This window comes from Gadus morhua, chromosome 15 (genome assembly GCF_902167405.1).
Source record: "Gadus morhua chromosome 15, gadMor3.0, whole genome shotgun sequence".
Classification (NCBI taxonomy): domain Eukaryota; kingdom Metazoa; phylum Chordata; class Actinopteri; order Gadiformes; family Gadidae; genus Gadus; species Gadus morhua.
In genome coordinates, this window is record NC_044062.1 from 14726066 (window position 1) to 14747990 (window position 21925).

A 21925-nucleotide genomic window follows, 5' to 3' on the forward strand; every position below is an offset into this window, starting at 1 on the left:
CGTGATTTGCGGAGGGGGACAGGAGAGAGGGAGAGAGAAAGGGAGAATGAGAGGGAGATGACGGTGGAGAAATGTTCCACTATAAATCCACCCGTGTAGGAGCAGCCACGCTATAATCAGCATGTCCATCTTCGCCGTCGGGCCCCAATTACCTTGCAGATGCTTGAACAATGCTGCCCCCCACTCCCCATCTCTCTCTCCCCCATCTCTCCGTCAAGAATCTGTCCAACCATGCTTCCTGCAGGGAATCAGACATGATCGACAATATTTTCCTTCCCAAAAAAATATGCATCTGTTTTGCATGTGTGTTGTGGTGGTGGTGGTGGTGGTGGTGGTGGTGGTGGAGGAGGGGGTGACAACGTTACAGTTTTAAAGCAATTGTATCTCCTCTACTGAGGCCTAAAAACTATACTAAACAAAACCAACCCAGTGGATCAGAGGGTGAGCATATTTATTTAGGCTATGTACAATACAGCTTCATCACATGGGCAATGTCCACAATGATGCAAGACATCACTGAAATGGACAAACACACAAATAGAAAGAAAACAAATGCCACCATGACTCGCTGGAAGCAATGGCGTGAGAAGTCACTATAGTCAGTGAAAAATAGGGGGGGGGCGATGGCGATGTGGTTTCATTATTTTCAAAATAAGAGCACATTTCGCTTCAATAGCAGCGTCAAAAGCAGCGCTCATCCACAACACCACGCACAAAAAGACGGGGTACTACAAGGGTGAAGTTGTTCAAATGACAATAGCGAAACCAGAGTTAATTGGAGATACATCGACAAACAGCGCAGCCAGGAACTATTGAGAGAAGCACCATGACGTGCACACGGGGGGTTTGGGGGGAGGATGAACAGGAAGTCGAACAACCCGCCCCCCCTCTCCCCCAAGTCCCTCGGCATGGTCAGTAAGTATTGCGTACGTTGCCGTAGCGACGAAGTGGACGGTCTTAAAAAGGAAACGACGAAGGTAGTTACGATTTGGTAGCAAGACTGTTGCGTGGAACATGTTTAGGGGAACGATGATATTTGGTTATGAAAGCTTCACTGAAACAGCAGACATGAACGGACATGATTTCTACAGAGTGGATGGGGGGAAGGCGCCAAGCAGCATTAGCAGAGGAAGAAGACGAAGACAAAGGAGCAGGGGATACATTCGTCCTGATATGACAACAACTCTTTAAGGTTGCTGGAGGTCCCACAATTAAATCAAAAACAACTTGAAGCGGTTCATAACCGGTTACAATAAATCCATCCATCCGTCCATTAATCCATCACGCACACGCACACACAGACAACTCCGCAAACGGCAGGAGATGTTACGTTAGTCCATTTGTTCAGAAGTGATTATTACAAACTAAGTCAGTCAGTGATATATCTGCGCCACAGAAAGCAGGCTGGGTTTGAGACGCACACACCCACAACTAAATTATCCTATTGTTAACGATAATAATAATAAAGGACTAACTAATAAACGAGGCGTGGCAGGTGTTCCTCTAGGAACCAAGGAGCTCGGCACACGTGCTAAACGGCCCGGCCTACAACTGGGTGGCAACGGACCTGGCCGATGCGGACTAGCAGTGCTCCTCACTTAACAAACTTATCTACTTCCTTAAAAAAATCTAATCTTACGCCTGTTCCACACATTGCTGTAAAGCCAACAAGCATTTTAAGGTGTCCTAGGAGCTAAACCGTCATCAAGAAAGTGCTCCGGATATTTAGGACCTTTTGGACAGACTCCCTGACACACGACGTGGTCGAGGCGGATTTCCTCCTCCATTGTTTTACTCTTGTGTTTTTACGTTTTCTAGACACTTATTCCAGATTTGCGATGAGCCGGGTGCTTCCGGGGTTTGGAGGTATGACTAAATGCATCTACACGTATGATTTTGCCAATTAGCAGGTGGCAGGGCCATGCTCTAATGGTCTCTAAGGAGCTAGCTTAAAACACCCAAGCCGCTGCTATTTCATAATCACATCGACACTTTCTTTTTTTACTATATTCTGTTTTAACAAACATTTGTTAGCAATAGCGAATAATGTTGAACCACATGTAAATGTCCCATTTTCCATATGATGGAATGAAGAGGGTGATACAATTAGTCACTTTAAAACGTCCCTTTGAAAACCGAATTCAGTTGAAGAAAACGACCTAATTTGATAGTCCAGAATTAAGAGATTACAATTCAGTGTAGGCCTACGTGTACTTTGATTTACTATGGAGGCTCGTAAAGAACCAGGGACTGTTCCACTCAAGTACGGTATGGTCTGACTTTAGATTCAAGTCAGAAGACCAACAGTATCCTGATCAGATTCGCTTCTCTCTTAACAAACATTATCCATTATGATGATGCTGATGGGCCTGGGAGGCTGGGCTTATCATTTACTTGCCTACTTCCATACCATTGTGATGGAAGGTGTAAGGCTACTCAACTAGTATAGCTAATTCCTCATCACTATCTCAGATTACCAAACGATATGATCAAATATTTGGGACATTCATTTTCCCTTTACTGACGTCGTCAACCTATTGCACCTTTTAATAAAATACAAACCTTTATTAATCAATAATTCCTTCGTTTGTTCAATATGTATATTATTTATATATGTATAATGTATAAATATAAAATGACTACCGATGACGTGTCAATAATCAAGTTCAGCATAATAATCAATAACCACATTTTGATATAAAGCTAATTTAGCGGTTAAGCGGTTAATGAAGAGAGAAGTTATTAGTGATCAGAAGACTCCTAGTGTTCTGCTGACACACAGCGATGAGTTCTGAAGGAACTTGATCCACCATTAAGCCCACGAAAACAAAAGGAATGAAGCCATTATCATTAGAAACACATATACCCCAATCCTTCAGGGTTTCCGTAGTTTATGTGAAATTGCAGCAGGCTGCCCACAGAGATCAAATGAGAAGAAGCATGAATCAAATGTTGAACCCTTCTCATCTTAATCAAGTATAGCTGAAATACCCCTAGAGTATCACTGAAACTCCCCTCAAAATTAAAGAGTCACCAACAAACAGGGACAGTGCAAGACAAACAGCCGGCCATTTCAACTGCTGCTTCTGATTCACAAAATGTGATGATGACCAGTCATTGTAATAACCTGCGATTCCATAAGGGACAGTTCTTTGACCAAACTGAATCTTAAACCGGGTCTAGGGGCCAGGAGCCCGGACTGCAGCCCACTGTCTCTTTCCTCTCTTTCTTCTTTAGTGGAGGGCCTCCACACAGATCTGCTCCTCGGTGATGTCGTCCAGCGGCGGAACTTCCACTTGGCTGCACATGTCACTGTCATAAATCTCCGCCGCTGTCAAAGACTCATCCTCCTCGCCTTTAGCCTTGAAGCCGTGCGGCTCCGACGGCGAGGTGCTCTCCACAGACTCCAGGTCCTCGATGCCGGCCCGGTAGTGGATCATCAGCAGGGTGAGCGCCTGCAGCCTCTCCCCGGACTTGGCCAGCGCTGCTTTTCGGCGGGCATCCGTGGCCTCGCGCTCCTCCGACAGCAGGGTGTTGTTGCGCTCCAGCTCCTGGTCGATCTCCTGCTGGAGCTTGTCCAGCATCAGCTCTAGCTTCTGGGACCGTTCGTCCGTGGGGAGTCCCCGGTAGAGGTCGCGTCCGATCTCCTTCACGGCGATGAACACGCTGTCGTCCAGGCCTCCCTCCCGGCGTGCCAGCTTTCCGCTGCAGATGCCTGCGCCGCCAGAGGGGTGCTTGGAGGGGCTTGCCCCGCTAGCGTATGTCTCTGTGTCACTGCTCTCGTTGTCAGAGGTGTTGGGGGTGTGTTTTGGGGAGGGCTCCACTGTGCCGGGCCCCATGTCGACCACTTGCTCTACCAAGCGCGTCTTTGGAACCTGTCGCAGGTTGAGCAGGCGAGAGCTGGTGTTGATGATGTGCCGCGTGATGCCACTGGTTGCTCGGTTAATGGTGGATTTGGCCTCTGGGTCTGCGCTGCGGCGGTCCGTTGCCGCCACGCAAAACGGATTCTCGGCCAGGCACTTGTCCTGGCATTTCTTGTGGCAGACGTAGGAGCAGATCATGCACTGTGAGGCCGCCTTGGTCCACACCTTCTTCTTGCAGTACTCGCACCAGGTGGGGTTCTGGAACTGGGTGTCCTGGAAGTTGTGACGAACCTCGGCCATCTGCAGAGCGCCATATGCCATATCGTCACGCTGGGCCACGTGCACGTGTTCCCTCTCCCTGTCCTTAAGGTCCTCCTCCTGAAGGCTTCCCTCTCGCTCCCGTTCCACCATCCTCGCTGAATAGTCTGGCTCCCCTTCGGCCAGGTAGCAGAAGTTTAACGTGATGTCTCCGTAACAAAGCTTCTCGTTGAAGCCCTTGTGGGTGCTCAGGTTGCGTAGGGCTGTGCGGCTAACATTAGCCCTGGGCTCTGGTGCCACTAGCCTGAATGTGCTCTGGTACTCAGCCGATGCGGTGGCCATACATTCCAAGGCCACGCTTTCCAGTCGGAGGCTCACGTGGCCCAGGCAAAGGAGGCTGCCTAGCTTAAAAGGGTCTTTGCACCACAGTGCCACGTTAAGGTAACGATGGTTCCTCTCCACCTCCAAAACATGCGAGGCGTTGCTCCAGCGGCCTGACTTGTTGCGGAACATGGTCTCTGGGCATTCCCTAAAGGTGTTGTCTTCCAGGCTGTCTCGTATGCTGCAGGTGCTCTCTGAATGTTTGTCTTTCATTGAGTCAGGCCTGCTGCTACTGGGGGCAGCCGAAGGGGCAGAGAGTTCCTCGCAGGACTCTGCTTGCTTCATGGCTGGCTTCGGCTCCGTCGCCTTGACCTGGCTCTTCTCCGCAGAGGCCTTTTCACCGGGGGCTGTGTGGACGGGACTCTTCTCGGGGGACTTCTCTGACGTGGTGGTGCAGGGGTTGCTGGCAATAGAGAAGGTGGTGGTTGCAGTTGCTAAAGCAGAGCTGGTAGCTGGTGTCAGATCAGTAACCTCCAACAGGCTGGTTTCAGAGGAGGCCGTGGTCAACTTTATCTGTGGTCGAGGAGGCACCGGAGGCCGAGTGGGGGGCAGCGGGGGAGGAACGGTGGGCCGCTGGGGACCGGCATCCAATGAGTCCCCGCTGCTCTTGGGCAGCGAGGGCTTCGGTGGTTCTTTGGGCTGTGGCTTCAGAGGAGACTGGAGCCCCACCAGCAGAAGCTTGCGGTTTAGGATGGGTGAGATTGAGGCTAGGTTGGCCACGACCCTTTTGGGGCTTTGGTTTACTGTGAGTAGGGAGTCCTCCCTAGCGTCGGGGGGGTTGGCGCCACCAGGGCTGCTGGTCGGGCTCGGCTTGGAGTCCACCATCAACTCCTCGAACTCAGAGTCAATCTCCTTGCAGTCCACCATGTCTGGGACGGTGCTGATCGGGGCCGGATCTTCTTCGTATCCTGATGGCCCCTGGGGACCAATGAAGGCCGGGTCCTCCAGATGGCTCAGGCCCTCATGCAGGGGCCCCAGATTACCTAGTGGGTAGCTCTGATGGCGGACTGGTCTTTCATAGAGAACCTCAACCCTTTCTCCTGCTTGTTTCAGCAGTTTGGGCACTTGTACAGAGGATGTCACTTTCACACCTGGGGAGGAAGAGAGAGGAGATTTGAGTTTCCAGCAACACAAACAACCATACAATGAAATGAGGTCAAGCTTATCGCTAAAGGGTTAACTAACTTTTACTAAAAAGGTCATATTTTCATTTTTTTTTTTCCATACAAAATATATTCTCATAATAACAATATTGAATGAATTGATATTTTACAGTTTGTCTGCAGTACTTGGCGTGTCTTCTGAAAACTATGTAGCGATACATACAATTCCATTCTTACCCGTGCTCCTAGGCTATATTTCATTCCCTCTCTATTTCTACCCATTTTCCAGTCTCTCCTCATACTCTTAATACATTGTAATGTATCAAAGCTCCTCTCTCACGGCCTTAAAGCGCTTCACACGTGGCAGACACAATTATATAACAAAATAAAAAGGAAAATTCTTCACCTCCGATGGCGATGAGCCGGTCGCCCCGCTGCAAGTCGGCGAGTGCGGCGGGGGAGTTTGGCGTCACCGTCTCGATGCACACGTGCACGGCGTCGGCCTCGCTGGCAGGGACCTGGCGGAAAGTAATGCCAATGCTGATACACGTCCCCTTGAAGACCTCTGTCTGAGGACACAGACACACACACACACACACACACAGGGAGAGTCAGTGAGTCATTGTGAGCCCGTCTTTTACAGCAGGTTAAGTACAGTGCACATGGAGCACAGCAGCGTTCAAAAATATTTTAAATTTCTGTCAGACGCTTTCTTCCATAGAGACTTTAGATCATCTTTAGTTATATTTGAGACAGACTTTAACGGGTGAACTGTGATAGTCCACGTTACCAAGGACTAGGTAGGGGGGAAGGCACCTGGCTGAAGGATGCTGCAGGTAGACTGAGTAAATAGGACTAGCCACTACACTTCCCTGATGTCTGTATATCAGTGTATGAAATGTAATGACGTACCGTTCAAGGAAAGATTAAACAATAGCCTATCAGCACCTTATTGTCTCTAAATCTGTGTTCACAGCAACCTAATATGGCCAGAAAAACCCTCCCAGGGTAAATATAACTAAATTAGACCGATGTGTGACGGCCGGAGGTGAGCATATATAGCCACACTGTGTGTTCCGACAACACAGAAGAACAATAAGGACTGATTTAGCAACAACAAGGGAGGTCTGCCACCAAAACCATGTTTCCATGACGAACTGGAGTCACGTATCACGCAACGCACGTGTAGGAAAATATCGGACCACCTTCAAAATAAAAAGCAGTGTAGCGGGTCACATGACCCGTTAGGTGACGATAAAGTACGCTAGTTTCTACTTCATCACTGACAGGTTTGTTAGTCACACTACAAGAGTATTGACCTATTTTCTTTCTTGACGTATAAATATAATAAATGCAATTTGTCGATTCACGCCGTCATCGATAGTTCGACACATCTTAGGGTAAAGTAAGGGCCTACATTCTGAAATCAACCAATAGGTTTGCAGTGCTGTGCAAAAAGGCAGAACGCTTTAACGTGTCTGTGATTTTATGTGTTTTAAACATTATTACACTCGAGAAAACCACACAATATAATATAAGCATCAATATTTCCAAACAACTCTTCGCACTATTATACCATTTCTGCCATTTCCATTGATGAGCACTTCGGGCACATACTTTGGGGGGGTTGGTTATGGTTGTGTGTCATTTCAAATTTCATTGGTACTGGATCAATCTGATACCAGTATCAGCACCACGCCCCAAGACTATCTACACACTGAAGAAACCCAATTAAAAACCACGGCTAGAGAAGTCTGAGCCGGGATATTGAGGCAGAGGGAAAACCATCTCTGAGACGAAAGTGATGATAGATAAGAGACAGAGTCAGAGACAGACAGAATGAGAGACAGAGACAAATACAGACAGACAGACACAGATACAGAGAGACATGGAGACAGAGACACACACAAAAGGAGAGACAAAGAGAATGTGTGAGAGGAGGAGCAATGAAAAGAAGAAAAGGCGTTTCTGGTCTGAAGAATGAAGATCCTTGCAGACCAAGCTTGAGATTACGCACGCAGACTAAGATGAACGACTGCAATTTCCTCCAGTGCCATTTTGGTGGGGGGGGGGGGGGAGTGATGGAGTTATGGCTCAGCAGTGAATACGCAGATGATGAGCAGCAGAAGGGCGCCTTGAAGGATGGGCTCTGACCTTCTGATGAGAGTAAGAGAGGTTGGAGGGATCTCAGAGGGACAAAAAGATAAAAGTGGCGCAAGAGACCAAATTCCACAAATGGCAAAATTGGCATCATTATATTATGTTGTATTTTATCAAATATTTGAAAAGACTGCATAGTATTCTATTCACTATGTGACCCCCCCCCCTAAAATAGCCAAAAGAAAGTGTGTGTGAGAAAAAAGAGGGAAGTTGTAGAGGGAAAGGACGAATCCTGTCACACCCGTAAAATGGGAGCTCAGAGCAACAATTACGCCCACTAGAGGACAATTACAGTGGAGTGTGTTTGCGGAGGGGGACAGACAGAGATAGACAGGTCCCCCTCTAAAGCCTGTCTGTCTGAGGATGTCGTCTTTAAACCACCTCATAATGGAGGGGTATGTTTAATAATCACAGGGTTGATAATTTTAATGGTTTGTTTTACTGGATGGTTGTGGCCTTTAACCACGTTGTGTAACTGATATCTCTAATATGTTATGTTATGATTAGTAAGCATCTAGTCCTCCCTATTCATATGTGGTCACCACTAGTCAATGCCTTTAATGCCTTCATTTTAAAATGCATGATAAAAAATAAAGAATATGGCTGTTTTTCAAGATGGTTTATTTGTGATATTCACAACAATTGAAGAAAGAGCAATTTAATGCTTGAGTCTCAGGCTCCCTTTAACAAAGTAATAATATAAAAGAAGTTGTAACACACACCAGCCTGACCAGTGGTGACTCATTGGGACACCCGAAGTTGAACTGTGCGTTTGTGTATTGGTGTGTAATGAGTGACAGCCAGTGAAACCATAGAGGGGGTGATGACAGCAGATGTGTGTGAGTACGTGTGTTAACGCGTGCGTGTGTACGTGTGAGAAAGAGAGATAGTGCTTGTCAGCAGGTGTGTGTGTGTGAGAGAGGGACGGTATCTGCTTGTGTCCGTGTCCATGTGTGCTTGTGTCTGTGTGTGCTTATGTCTGTGTGTCTGTGTGTGTGCACCTGGAGTGTGGTCTCTAAATGTCTCACTACCCACGCTGGCCGTGTGATTAGCATATGAGAGAGCGATCGCATTTGTTCTTCTGATGTGCAAATAGAGGGCTTGTCCCCTTACCTATGCATAACACACACACACACAAACACACACTGCGCGGACACACACACTGTAGGAAAAAACACGGCGCACATACAGATACACACGAACAAACAAAAGTAGAGGAAAAAAAGGTGTATTCAAGCCATCTCACGCACACACCAGACACAGACCCACACACACACTCTGCAGCAGGTGTGCATTAAAGAGCGCAGATCTCACAGATCTTCCAGAGCAGCTCTCTTTCTCTCTCCAGGGTTTCAGTTTGTTCCTAATTTTAGTAAATTACGCCATCATAAGCCATCTTTCACCACTTCATTCATTGTTAAATACACATATGATTCCTGTTGGAAGTTCCCTATGTAATGCATCCAGAGATGGCAGAACAGATTGAATCACGCTCGTTACAACTCATCCAAGAGCTACGTGACAAACCGCACCCACACACACACACACACAAACACACACACACACACACGCACACACTTCCATTCTCTCTCCATCCCAGCTGATTGCCCTCCCCCTCCCTCCCTCAATGAGCCGGTTGTACTCTTTAATGGCGGTGCTTCATCGTGTTGCCGTGGCGAGGGCCCCTAACGTGGTTACCATCGAGCAGGAGACGCATGGCGGCCCGGCAGTGGCTCAGCATCCGGGAGCGCGAGGCTAACACCACACTGCGTAGCAACTACCAATCGGATGAGAGGACAGAGGTTGGGGGGTGGGGGGGGGGGCTTTGATCTTCGCGAGGGAGCAGAGAGCAAGATGAAAGGTTAATGTGTTCCAATGGCTGCCCCCCCCCCCCCCACACACACACACACACACACACACACACACACTTCCACCCCATTGCTCCGACCTCAACCGCAAGATAGTTCCCCCCCCCCCCCCCCCCCCCCCCCCCCCCCCCCGACACACACACACACACACCAAGAAGCATCAGGAAATATTTACAAATGATAGAGAGATAATAACTAAATATAGAGTGAACACGGAGAAACTAGGAACAGCTCCAACATGAATTGCTGTGCAAAGGAGGGGACGAACAAGAAGTTTAAAAGTTGTGACAGTGTGTGATTTGCGAACTCGTTGATGGAGTGAGAGTTCCACAGTGTGCAGAGCAGATCAGCTAAATGCCCAGAAACACCCTGGCCCCAGTAGAAACATCTCTTCAAACACCTGAACACCCTGGCCCCAGTAGAAACACCTCTTCAGTAAACACCTGAACACCCTGGCCCCAGTAGAAACACCTCTTCAGTAAACACCTGAACACAGTCGGGAGGAGGGAGCTGCTCCTCTGGCTGCAGGGAGGTGAGTCCTGCCTTAGCTGGCTGCAGCTAGCTCACCTCAGGGCCTGAGAGGAGAAGGAAAAGTAGAAGGAAGAGGAGGGGAGAGAGACAGAAGAGCAGAGGGGGAGAGAGGGCGAGATAGGAGGAGGAGGAGAAGAGGGGTAGAGAGAGCGAGGGGGAGGGGGAGGAGCAGAGGGGAGAGAGGTTGAGAGAGGAGGAGGAGCAGAGGGCGAGAGAGGGAAACAGGAGGAGGAGAGAGGGGAGGAGGAGCAGAGGGCGAGAGAGGGAAACAGAGGAGGAGGAGAGAGGGCGAGAGGGGAGGAGGAGCAGAGGGGGAGAGAGGGCGAGAGAGGAGGAGGATGAGGAGGAGCAGAGGACGAAGAATAAGAGAAGGTGGCGGAGAAGAAGAGAGAGAAGGAAGAAGAATAAGAGGAGGAGGAGAGGAGAGGGGAGGATGAAGCTGATAGGGTGAGGTCTTGGACGTAGGACTGAGCTCTAGTTCGGCCGGAGTCATGGCCAGCCGCTCCACTGGACGGAGGAGAAAATCCTTTCCCTCTGTCACCGCGCAGGCCGGTAATCTAATCTAATAGCACATGTCAGATCCATTTGTGTATGGTTATAGGGTAGCAGTCCCCCACAGGCAACACACGGCCCCAATCGCTGCCACATTCAATTAGAGACACCAGTGCCTCTGCTGCTGGGAGGAGGAGGAGTGGGAGAGGGAGGAGAGAAGCGAGGAGGAGGGAGGAGGGGAGAGAGGAAGGAGAATCATCACGGTGTGATCAACAGTGGATGTACACGCACACACACACACACGCACGCACGCACGCACACCTTCTCCCTTCTCTGCCCCGACGGCTCTGGATAAACGGTAACCTTTAATGACATGTACTGTAGTCCCTTTTAATCCAACGTTTTCAAATACTTTGATTACTTTCAATGTAAGGATTCGACATACTATTGATTATTCTTTATGAGTGCGTGTGCTTGCGTCTATGTGTGTGTCAATATATTTACACACGCAGCTCTAGCCCACTTGTAACTATCCCTGGTTCAACATGAGGCAAGTCATCCATTGTTTTAATGGAGCCTGAGGGCCAATGGAACAGAAACTGTGGCTGAGCAGATGGTGGCCTCAGCGCTCAGAAAGAGGTTAAGGGAGGGGTTTAAAAGCTCTCCCTCTCTTCCTGGAACACATGAACCCCTATCCTATGGGTTCACCGGCCAAAGTGTTTTTAATGAGCAATTCGTCATTAGGTGTGTAAAATGTCACCGATCATGGCAAATGCCCATCGTCAACAGAACCCAATGTGATTATATAATCAATGTATGTTCCGTTTAGTTAGCCATTTATCGATGAATCGCAACCTGTTGCATTTAAAAGAAAATGGGAACAGCTTATGGAATACACATTGCGAAATGTCGTTTTTTACATTAGTTGTCACTTTAAGATGCGGACTGCATCAGTACAGCAGGCGTGTTGACTGTGTTTGGACCCTTAGTTTTATTTGTTTCACTCTTCAGTCTTCATAGTGTGTATTATTTACCTTCCAGCCCATGTTTTACCTCCCACTTGTAGAAGACAGCAATATCTCTCTTCGTCGTCCCAGAGATCAAATATGATCAAAGGCGTGATTGAATGAACCTCTGTGCCTCGAATAATTCTCCAATTTATTTTAGACAAAGCTCACGGTGTCTCCAACTCGTGTGTGTGTGTGTGTGTGGCTTCGTTGTGATTATAGATTTCAAGTTGTGCTTTCATCCTGAGGGACTGGCTTTCAAAAGCAGTAAAAAAAAATGAAAAAAGGCTAAGGGAGTTGTTATGGAGACGATGCCGGCAGTAGAGCGCTGGACACAAAAGCTAGTTTGCAAAATTTGCACTTAAATATGTGTAGAAACCACACAACGCCCGTGCACAGTCCCATTTGTGTGAGGGTTTCTTTCCTCCATTTTCCTTGGAAAGCATACGCTCCGTTATCGCACCGTGACACCCTCCTCCCGTTCTCGGTGAAGCAAGGGCAGGAAAAAAATAGAAGGAAATGAAAGACGACATTGGGGAACACAAACACAGGATGTTCTGAAGGAGAGCAGGAAACAATTTTTCCTTATCTAGTTGGCATTTCAACCTGGCGAGGTCCTTAGCGGGTTGTCCATCAAGTTGGTGTTTGAGCCTAGCTTGCTAGCACCTTAGCGGCTTGTCCATCAAGTTGGTGTTTCAACTGGCTAGCTATCTCTTTGGCGGATTGTCCATAATGTATTAACAGTTTCAAGTCTTCCGCACTTATTACGGTTTCTTACTACTCGCTGAAATTGATATCCAATCACGCCTACAATAGGGATCCCTATAATGTGATCCTTATCGTGGGTCACTTCATATCGGAGTGAGGGATTGGGAATAATGCACGTCATTGAGTCCTATTGGATCTCAATGTGAGGCAATGTACAAAAAGAATCAACAAGGCCACTGTTCCGCCAACCCATCAAAGGAAACCTCTGCAGTCCAGAATCCCTGTGAGATCCCCAAAACCGATTACTGATCAATTACTAGATTCAAATCAGACATTATCAATACATTTCTTTCTAGTTTAAGTATATCATACAATTAAAAAGATAAAAATCAAATCCATCAAGCACAGACCGTCCCAATATGTATCAATGTAATACATTTTTCTGATCCACTTTTACAGAATTGACTAACTAACATCTATTTAGTTTAACAAAGAAAACAGAGATCCCAAGGTACTTGGGAGGGATGCAACAACCAGCCTTTGCTCTTGTACAGAACATGTCTTCTAGACCAGCCTTCGGACCCTCCCCCATCAGCCAGAGTGTGTAGGAGGAGGGAATACGACAACAAATTGAGTTGTATTCTATTTGGTTCTGGTTTTACCATTGCCCCTGCACAGTAATTCTTTTGATAATCACTGTATTTTCTGTTTGCTGCTTTATATTTGAAAAACAACAAACCGTACAGACGTCAGTGTCATTAATGTTCACGTCAGAGATAATCAGTTTACATGAAATTTATATGTTGGAAAACCGACACAACACAGTGCCTGCTGTCAGATGTGGCTGATAACATTTGTTAAAGCTGGCCAATATCCAGCAGGCCAATAAACGTTTTCCCTAAACGCTAAGTATTGAGTTGTTTCACCATTAGAAACGTATAAGGTATCGAAACAGATATTAGATAATCGCAGAATATTTGAGGAACATCTAGCAATTAAATGATGGTGAACAGTGTCATTACACACACACACACACCACACACACACACACACACACACAACACACACACACACACACCACACACCAACACACACACTTTACTATAAGCATAGCCACGTTAGGCCCCCTGATTGGTTAGCTAACCCGGCGTGTAGGAAGGATGAGCATCGAACTGGCGACCCCTCGCAGGAAATGGTTAGCATAATGAGCGTTAGCAGCATAGCATCAGACCAGACACATACCTGCCCGGGCGGCGCTGTCGTCATGTACGTATTGGCTTGACAATCCTGAGAATTGATTGTTGTTGAGGTGAACAAAACACAGGCGTCTCCTGTGTTTTCCTTCCATCCACTCAGTGCTAGCTATGTGGCCAGGCATCCCCAGTGGCTATTAGAGGTTGATTTAGTCCGCTAAACAGAAACGACGAAACGTTGTTGGCGCTGATGGCCTGCTTCAGCCGTTATTGGATAATACTCCAGACGATCCCATTGGCCGCAGCCCCCTGTTGGGACCGGGCTATGGAGAAGACAAACTGGGCTCTCAGAACCACTGGTGTGTATAGATGTTTAGCAGATTAACATCCTACATTCATGCAGGATGCTATATCCTTTGGATTTGTGATGGGTCTCCTCATGCACTTTGAGACTGTAACTGTAGTGATGTCATCTGAATAAGGAGTGCACAAATCAAATGGACTTGACCTTAATAAAGCATTAACTTATTATTTAGCTGTTTATTTTAAATAAGAAGTTACTTTAATTAAAACAACTCTTTTATTAACTAATTTTAGGTAATAAAATATGCAATCATATTTTAATTCTAATATTTTAGGCATCATGCACATTAGTTACGTTAATGCACCCTTAAGTAATATTAGCTAATGCGGTAATAAGCATTACAGTAACTAGTCATTAATTAACCGACTTATCCTAGCCCCACCCGTAAACCTAACCCTTATGCTAATGCCATATAATAAAACAAATTACTGTATTCATTAATGTTAATTAGTGACTAATTAATCCACCCTTATTGTAAAGTGTTACCCTGCTCACTGTTAGATAAACTATTGTTTCCCAGGGACTGAAATGTTTGCTGCTGTGATAGAATTAATGAATAATAATGAACAGGATGAGAGATAATTAATCGTTTCCCAGAGGACCACAATGGAGAATTGGTCAGATTTCAAACCCCTTAATGAAATCTCACAAACTCAAAGCAACACCACTACAGAAGCTTGTCTAGACGGGGCAGGAACCCATACCAGTGTTTCCCCTACCATTGTTCAGGCCTGGCGGGCCGCCAGGCCAACGAGCGCCCCCGCCAGGCCAACAACAGCCCAAAAAAAAAAAAAAAAAAAAAAAAAAAATGAAAAAATGAAAAAAATAATAATAATGCGGTGTCGCGCGTGCGCAGATTATGCCCCATCATAACGGACAATCTGACACCATTAATATCATCATTAGCATGGCACTGTCACACTAAATTTGTACCGGCTGACAAATTTGTACCGGGCGCGTCATCAATACGTAATCCATTCCAAACCTGCCCGGCAACAGATGATCAGATGATTAGAACCTTTCGAATGACGTGAAAGGTTCACGAACATTTGCGAACCTTCTATCTAGCGATCCGTATTGTGCTATTTCGTCCTTGACCTGCTTTAAACACTCAATTTACTTGCTAAATTTGATTAAACAATGAAATACAATACAAATATAAAGTAAAAACAAGTGTTATCTAGCGATCCGTTTTCTGTATTATGTTATTTCGTCTTTGGCAACATGAACACAAATGTTTTTTGAAACCCGCTTTAAACACTCAGTTTACCAGCTAAATTTGATAAAAAAATGAAATACAATACAAATATAAAGTAAAAACAAGTGTTATCTAGCGATCCGTTAACTGTACTATGTTATTTCGTCTTTGGCAACATGAGCGCGAATGTTTTTTGAAACCTGCCCGGCAACGGACGACGCGATCATCCCGTGGCATCCCGTGAAAAATGTATAAAAAAAATCACACTATCAGCTCTTACCACCGGGCCTAAAAAAAATTCTAGGGGAAACACTGCATACCATGGATGTTTCTAGCTAAATATAATTGAGCAATGAAGATGAAAAGCGTTATGACACCTTCCTCAAGGAAGGCTACAGGTTGTGGGTGGAAGGTAGACTTAGGACAGATAATACTGGGATTGGGCCTGCTTTAACTGCTGTCGCCGAAGTTTAACCACGGGTGGATCAGTACCACGGTCAGAGCTTCAGTGGCTGGTTGAACTTCAACTGGTAGAAGCCTCTGCTTAGAATTCTACCGTCTGTGGTAGGAGCTAGCCAGCCATTTATATCCTGGAAACTCAAACTTCCTCCATTCAGAAGATGCAACAATCTCTTCCAACAGAGCTATTGGAGCAACACCAAATCAGATCTGAATGTATTGGAACCGCAACAGATGGCTCAGCCGTAGACCACCGCCAAGACCAGGGAAAATCCCAGAAAAGCCATCAGCTCGTCTAAAGATCCTCCATGAGTATCACACCAAGTTAGTCTTCCATATGGCTCGGCCCGAGCACCGAGCTAAATTTGCCTCGTAGGATTAATTAAGTGTTATCTTATCTTACCAGGGTGGACAATTAACAACTAAACACTGCTCATTAACCCTAATGGTTTTACAGTATTTTTTGCTTATGGCAACGCAGATTTAGTCTATAATATATCATTAATGACAAATAGCTGTCACACAATAACCAGATTCCCAGCTCATATTTTCCGGCTATTTCTGATGTGAACCAAGAAAAAACGTAGTAAAGGAGGAATTAAATAAATATCTCCATGTCAGGAACTATAACAAGACGATAAGACTTGATAGGTTTATGAATTCATTCATAAATTATGAACAACAACAACTCAAATTGATGTACTTTAAAGCTCTGCGTGCATGCCTGCCCATGTAGAAAGACGCTTAGAGATGCACGATGAAGTCCACTCAAAAACATCTGTGAGGACGGATCCGTTCCCCTGGGTTTCAAGATGTTTGTGTGTCTTAATCTCAACGCTGTGACCTTCCGACCACAGGGGGTCTTCTGGAGGGCCTGCAGGAAGCTCAGACGTTTGGTTTCCATGGCTGGGACCCAGGAAAAGTCCTGACACCCCAGACCACATACCGAGATGGCTAGGAACGTTCCTCTGTATTCACTGCTGTTGTTTTGACTGAGCGTTTTCAGTCTCATGTACCCCTACAGCCCCCTCACCTATGCCAAACCACAAGTGTTTCCATTGAGCTAGCACAAATATTAAAAGGTCCCATCGCATGCCACCAGGTGTGGTGTGATTAGCTGCTACAAGCCGTTTTGGAAATCTGCCCCTTGTGACATCACAGCTGGGCGTGTCCACCTAGATGTGTGATGGAGAGATGAGCAACGTTTGCTAAAGTCCACTGGGTAGGCTGGAAGACTGATCTATCCAGCACACATCTAGGTGGACACGCCCACCTGGGATGTCATAAGGGGCAGATTTCCAAAACGGCTTGTACCGGCTAATCACACCACACCTGGTGGCATGCCCTGGGACCTTTAACATTATAGTGGGCCAAGAACAAATATTAAACCATCATCATTAAGTATCATTGTTTTATATTATAGTGACCTAGGAACTTATATTATACTATTGTCATTAAGGGTCATTGTTAATATTTTTGTGACAGAAAATTGCTTCTAAAATCGAAGAATCTAATGTTTACTTCAATTTTGGTCTCAACGTTATGATCAGCCACTATCAGCATCATCAGTATGTGATGTTTGCTTTACTATTTCAACAAATATTAATATTTTACTTTGTCATTTGTAAATACGATTTTGAAGTCGACTTATGATGCTTTTAACTTATAGTAGCCTTATCATTGTTATTTATACATGCAAATGAAACATTTTCGGAAAAAGTCATCATTGCAGATTTCAATATTAGAAAGTCTTGGCTATATTTAGATTTCTATATACTTGTATATTCCATATAAAACATTGTTCAGCCAGACACAGATATTTACAAGGGTTGACATGAACTGAACTGTTCATATCTTCCCACAAACATGTACACGCAAACACACGTACACATATACACACACACACTTCCGCTCTGACAAGCTGTCAGAAGACATCAACGCTCAGGTTAATGATGGAATCAGTGGCGCAGATGTGCAAACAACACACACAAATAAACCAGCTCAAAAGGGAAACATAATGCTCGCACACACACACACACACACACACACACACACACACACACACACCACACACACACACACACACACACACACACACACACACACACACACACACACACACACACACCTGAAATGGGGCACACACGCACACAAACAAAATATACAGTGACGTACTCTAAGCAAACAGCAAACAGGCCAGTAGGAAATATAGGAATAAAAGGATCCTTCTGCATTGTAAACCATTCATAGAAAATGTAAGGACTGAAGACCATACTAGACAGGAAGTCTGTGTGCGTGTCTTTGTGTCTGTAATACCACGGCGATACAATAACTTAACCGAGACGCCGTGCTCATGAAAGACCACCAAGCATGCCCCACTCACAAACTGATCCACACTGCTCCATTCACCACGTAATACCATAGATGTTCTCACTATCCCTGATCCTCACTAGAGTGCTCCATATGGTAATGAAGCTGGCGGTTATGCTTATTGATTTGTCCATCCATGTCTTAAAACGTCATACCAGGACCATTTTTAAATGAAACCTTTGCAACACTATTCTCTAGACTAGAGGCTTAAACACAATATATTTATAATCAAAAAATGTGTGGATTGATGTTTTAATTTGGAGTGGATACCATAAGGGTATTGAGTCATTGGACTGCGTGTGTGTGCGTGCGTGCGTTCGTGCGTGCGTGCGTGTGTGCCTCCGACCAATAAGGTCGGCAGACGCACTATCGGACGGCCATCAGTAATAACACCAAGCAAATACAAGACGACACACACACTCAATAGCTTTGTCCACACATTATCAACAAACACACACACACACACACACAAAAACACACAAATAGAGTCACAATAACACGTTAACACAGACCCAGACAATAACACACAGTCACACACACAGCCAATGTCGTCCATTCAAAGCCAATATTATCATTATCAACTGTGTGTGCATTCAGGCAAGTGCGCATGTGGGAGTGAGTGAGCCGGTTTGCCAGCTGCAAGTCTTTCTTCTCGATTCAAAAACCAAAGGTACAGGAAACCTCGACAAAACATTTGACGTACCCGGACACACACACACACACACACACACACACACACACACACAACACACACACACACACACACACCTCTGCTGATCCACCTTATTTGGGTGGAGGAAGAAGGGAGAAAGAGGAGGAGGAAGGATACTTAAGAGACAGAGGAGTCCAAGAGAGAGGTGGATGGGGGAGGAGGGGGAGTAGGAGTGACCTTTTCTGGCCGGTGTAGTATCTGTAATCCTGGCTCTAGAGGGAACAGTGGACTGGAGAGGTCTGGTAAACCACCCCCAAATGCCAGCCTGCATCTGCATCTATTGCACCAATAACACACACCTTTGAAGTGGTTCGAGAGAGGAGAGGGTGGGAGGAGGGGAGAGGGGAGGAGAGTGTCCTTCAGAAGCGGCGGCCATGTTGGTCGCCAAGCAGCAGCGACAGTTGAAGCTCAAAGTGAGCGTTTCAGAGCGGAGCTGTAACCTCCATTTCTGTCAAGATACGGAGAGAAAGACTGCGGGAGGTTCTATAGTCACGCAAAAGTTCAGCATTTCAAAATAAACCCTCACTATGAGCGACAGAAAAAGCTTTGAGTCAAGCAATTTTTCAATGCACTTTGGTGGATATTCAATTTGTTAGATTTTAGATTTTTATCAGACTGTTGAAAAAGTTTTTTGTATGAAACTCAAAAACAAATGCAAATATCTTTACAAACATTCTGATATTACATAGGGCCTCCAAAATGCATTTTATTAAGGTGGAATCAAACCTAGTGTTTAATATCACTCCACATGTGAGAGAGGGTAGTGCAACAGTTCATCTTTAGCTCAGCAAAACAAGGCAGAATCAAAATAAGAAGCATAACTGCCCCCTGATGGCGGAACAGTAGACTGTACCCCAAAACGACTGTCAAACAGCAACAATGCCTTCCTCCGTGGTTCAAATTTCACAATCTCCTTTTATGGACAATACGAATGTCCTTCACACGAGTGCCACAGGCAAAAGATTAAAAGATACATCCCCTTCTTGTAGAGACACAATCAGTCGTGACATTTCACTTTCCCATGGTTGTTAGTCACTTCCTAGCCAAGCCGAAGTTGTAATTTTAATATCTCTAAATTGCTGCAATTAGAAGCGGGTTTACTGGATTTCCTTTGCAGTTTAAAATGGCAATGCCACATGGAGGGAATCCAATTTGCTAGGGTAAGTGGGGAGTTAGGGGTCGGGAATAATTATTATTTTTGATTTGTTTCCGCTAATCAACAGAGCTGACATTTACGTTCAGACACTACTGCATCCGTCACAGGTGTCATCGAGTATCACTCGCTATCATATCAAACTGCTGATTAGAGACATCACGTGAAAATTAGCTCGTTCACCTTTTTAACTCAATTTCGCCTCCTCAACCAAAAACCATTGGCATCAAAATCGGATGAATTCAAATGTGGGATTTTACCGTGTGGCAGGCATGTAGATAGGTTAAAGACTACAATGTAGACATAACATCAATGTCTCTACCTAGATCACTTCTAATGATCTTCAAGTGATCGTTTGAAAGCAAGGCTTCCAGATCATTTAATATTACTCTGAATACAAGCACAATCCAATGTTGACCTTCCCACGACATTAGAAATAAACCTGTCATATTCTCTATTTTCTAAAGGGCATCGCAAGGTATGAGGTTCATCAGCAATTACTTTATAAATACACCCATTTGTGACATCACAGGTGGGAGTGGTCCACCACGATGCCTGATGGATAGAGCCAGTCAGCAGAGACCACTGGGTGGGCTGGTATGTTTCGTATCTAGCTATCCTACATCTCGGTGCACACTCCCCATGTGAGATCTCACCAACGTCCTGATTGTCTGGTTGCTTGTAAGGGCTTATGAAACTCATAACACGTAGTGGGAAAACGAAATGGGGGGCCTTTTCACACATGAAACTACAGTGAGCCAACAGCGCCATTGGTTGAGTTTTAGACAGGGAGTGTCTGGGGACATTTTACACAAGACAGGTAGAACAAGAGGGAGGAGGAGTATGTGACACACTGACCTTCTTAATGGAGCTCCTGGTCTTCTCCTTCCACTCACAGCTGCTAAGCTCCAGGGTGCAGTGGACGTAGGTCTCACGGTCGTACGAGCCCAGGATGAACAGCCTGGGAGGAGGGAGAGAACGTGTTACACCAATGGATTCCTAATGCAACATGTCTGAAGTCAAAGTTATAGTTCTGCTTTAAACAGCTGCCGTGGTCTCTACGTTAACCGGGTAGCCCTCTGAGGCCAACGTAGATGGCCTGCAAATTGTCACAAATCACTGAACAAATTACGATATATCATCTTCACATAAACATTATACGATCTGAGGAAAATAATCTAATAATTATAGCTAATAAGCAATTTCCCACGGAAATCCCAATATTAATGGAGGACTCTGGCAGCCATAACATCTGTTTAAACCTTATGAACTACGACAGAATTCATGCGTCAAGTGATTAAACTACTGCACAGAGCAAACCGATGAGGTACACAAAAACGGACCACTGACGCGCCCTGCTGGACTAAAACAGATTGCTCTTGCAGCCGATGTAATGTAATGTTTTTGGTTCTAATGAAATAGCTACGCACCTTAAAAATGTCATAGTGGCATGTACTGCATCATTGCAGTGTGATTTATTGAGACCTAAAAAATAATACGCTAATAAATATCAAAACATGTGGTTATTTTACTAAATAACAGGGTTAGACGAGCAAAGGCGAGAGACTCAAAGCCCCTTAACATACAAATAATAAAAGGTGACAGTAAAATCAAAAGGAGTCAAGTTTGACCTCCCCTTGAAAAACAGAGCATCCCCTGTATTTAAATACATGTTCAGTCATGCATGGAGAATGCGAAATGACAAAATGCACATTAAGTCACGCAAGTCTCGAAAGTTATTCCCATTACTGTATCGATAATTGTTTGTTTGCTTGATGATAGATTATCTTGAGTAGAAATAAAATCAAACAAGCATAAATATAAATGCAAAATACAAATAAGTAGTAGGCTACTACTGTGAGATAATGTGTCAAAAAAATCTTTAAATAAATAAAATATGCATATACAAAATATACAGAACGATATTCTATTAAAGTTAAGAAGAAGTTTTTATAATTTCTATATATTTTTCGATACCTGTGCAAACCCAATAGTAAAATGTTCCCAACATTTACAATTATTTGCCCATAATTGTGATTAGCTTCTCAACAAACTGATTCCACCTCATAATGTTAGTATTATTGTTGGTACCGGCACATTCTGTT

The 21925-nt window shown here is 45.2% G+C and overlaps 1 protein-coding gene across 1 annotated transcript in view; it reads right to left on the reverse strand.

Moving 5' to 3' along the window:
• Positions 1–434: 434 nt before the first annotated feature.
• Positions 435–21925, reverse strand: part of pdzd8 (PDZ domain containing 8) — a 33936-nt gene continuing 12445 nt past the window's right edge. Inside the window, exons 3-5 of the mRNA XM_030378846.1 lie at positions 20679–20781; positions 6012–6174; positions 435–5593 (exon numbers count right to left, since the gene is read on the reverse strand). Of these exons, the coding sequence (XP_030234706.1) occupies positions 3234–5593; positions 6012–6174; positions 20679–20781 (2626 nt within the window). The 3' untranslated portion in view covers positions 435–3233. The remainder of the gene's footprint in view (positions 5594–6011; positions 6175–20678; positions 20782–21925) is intronic.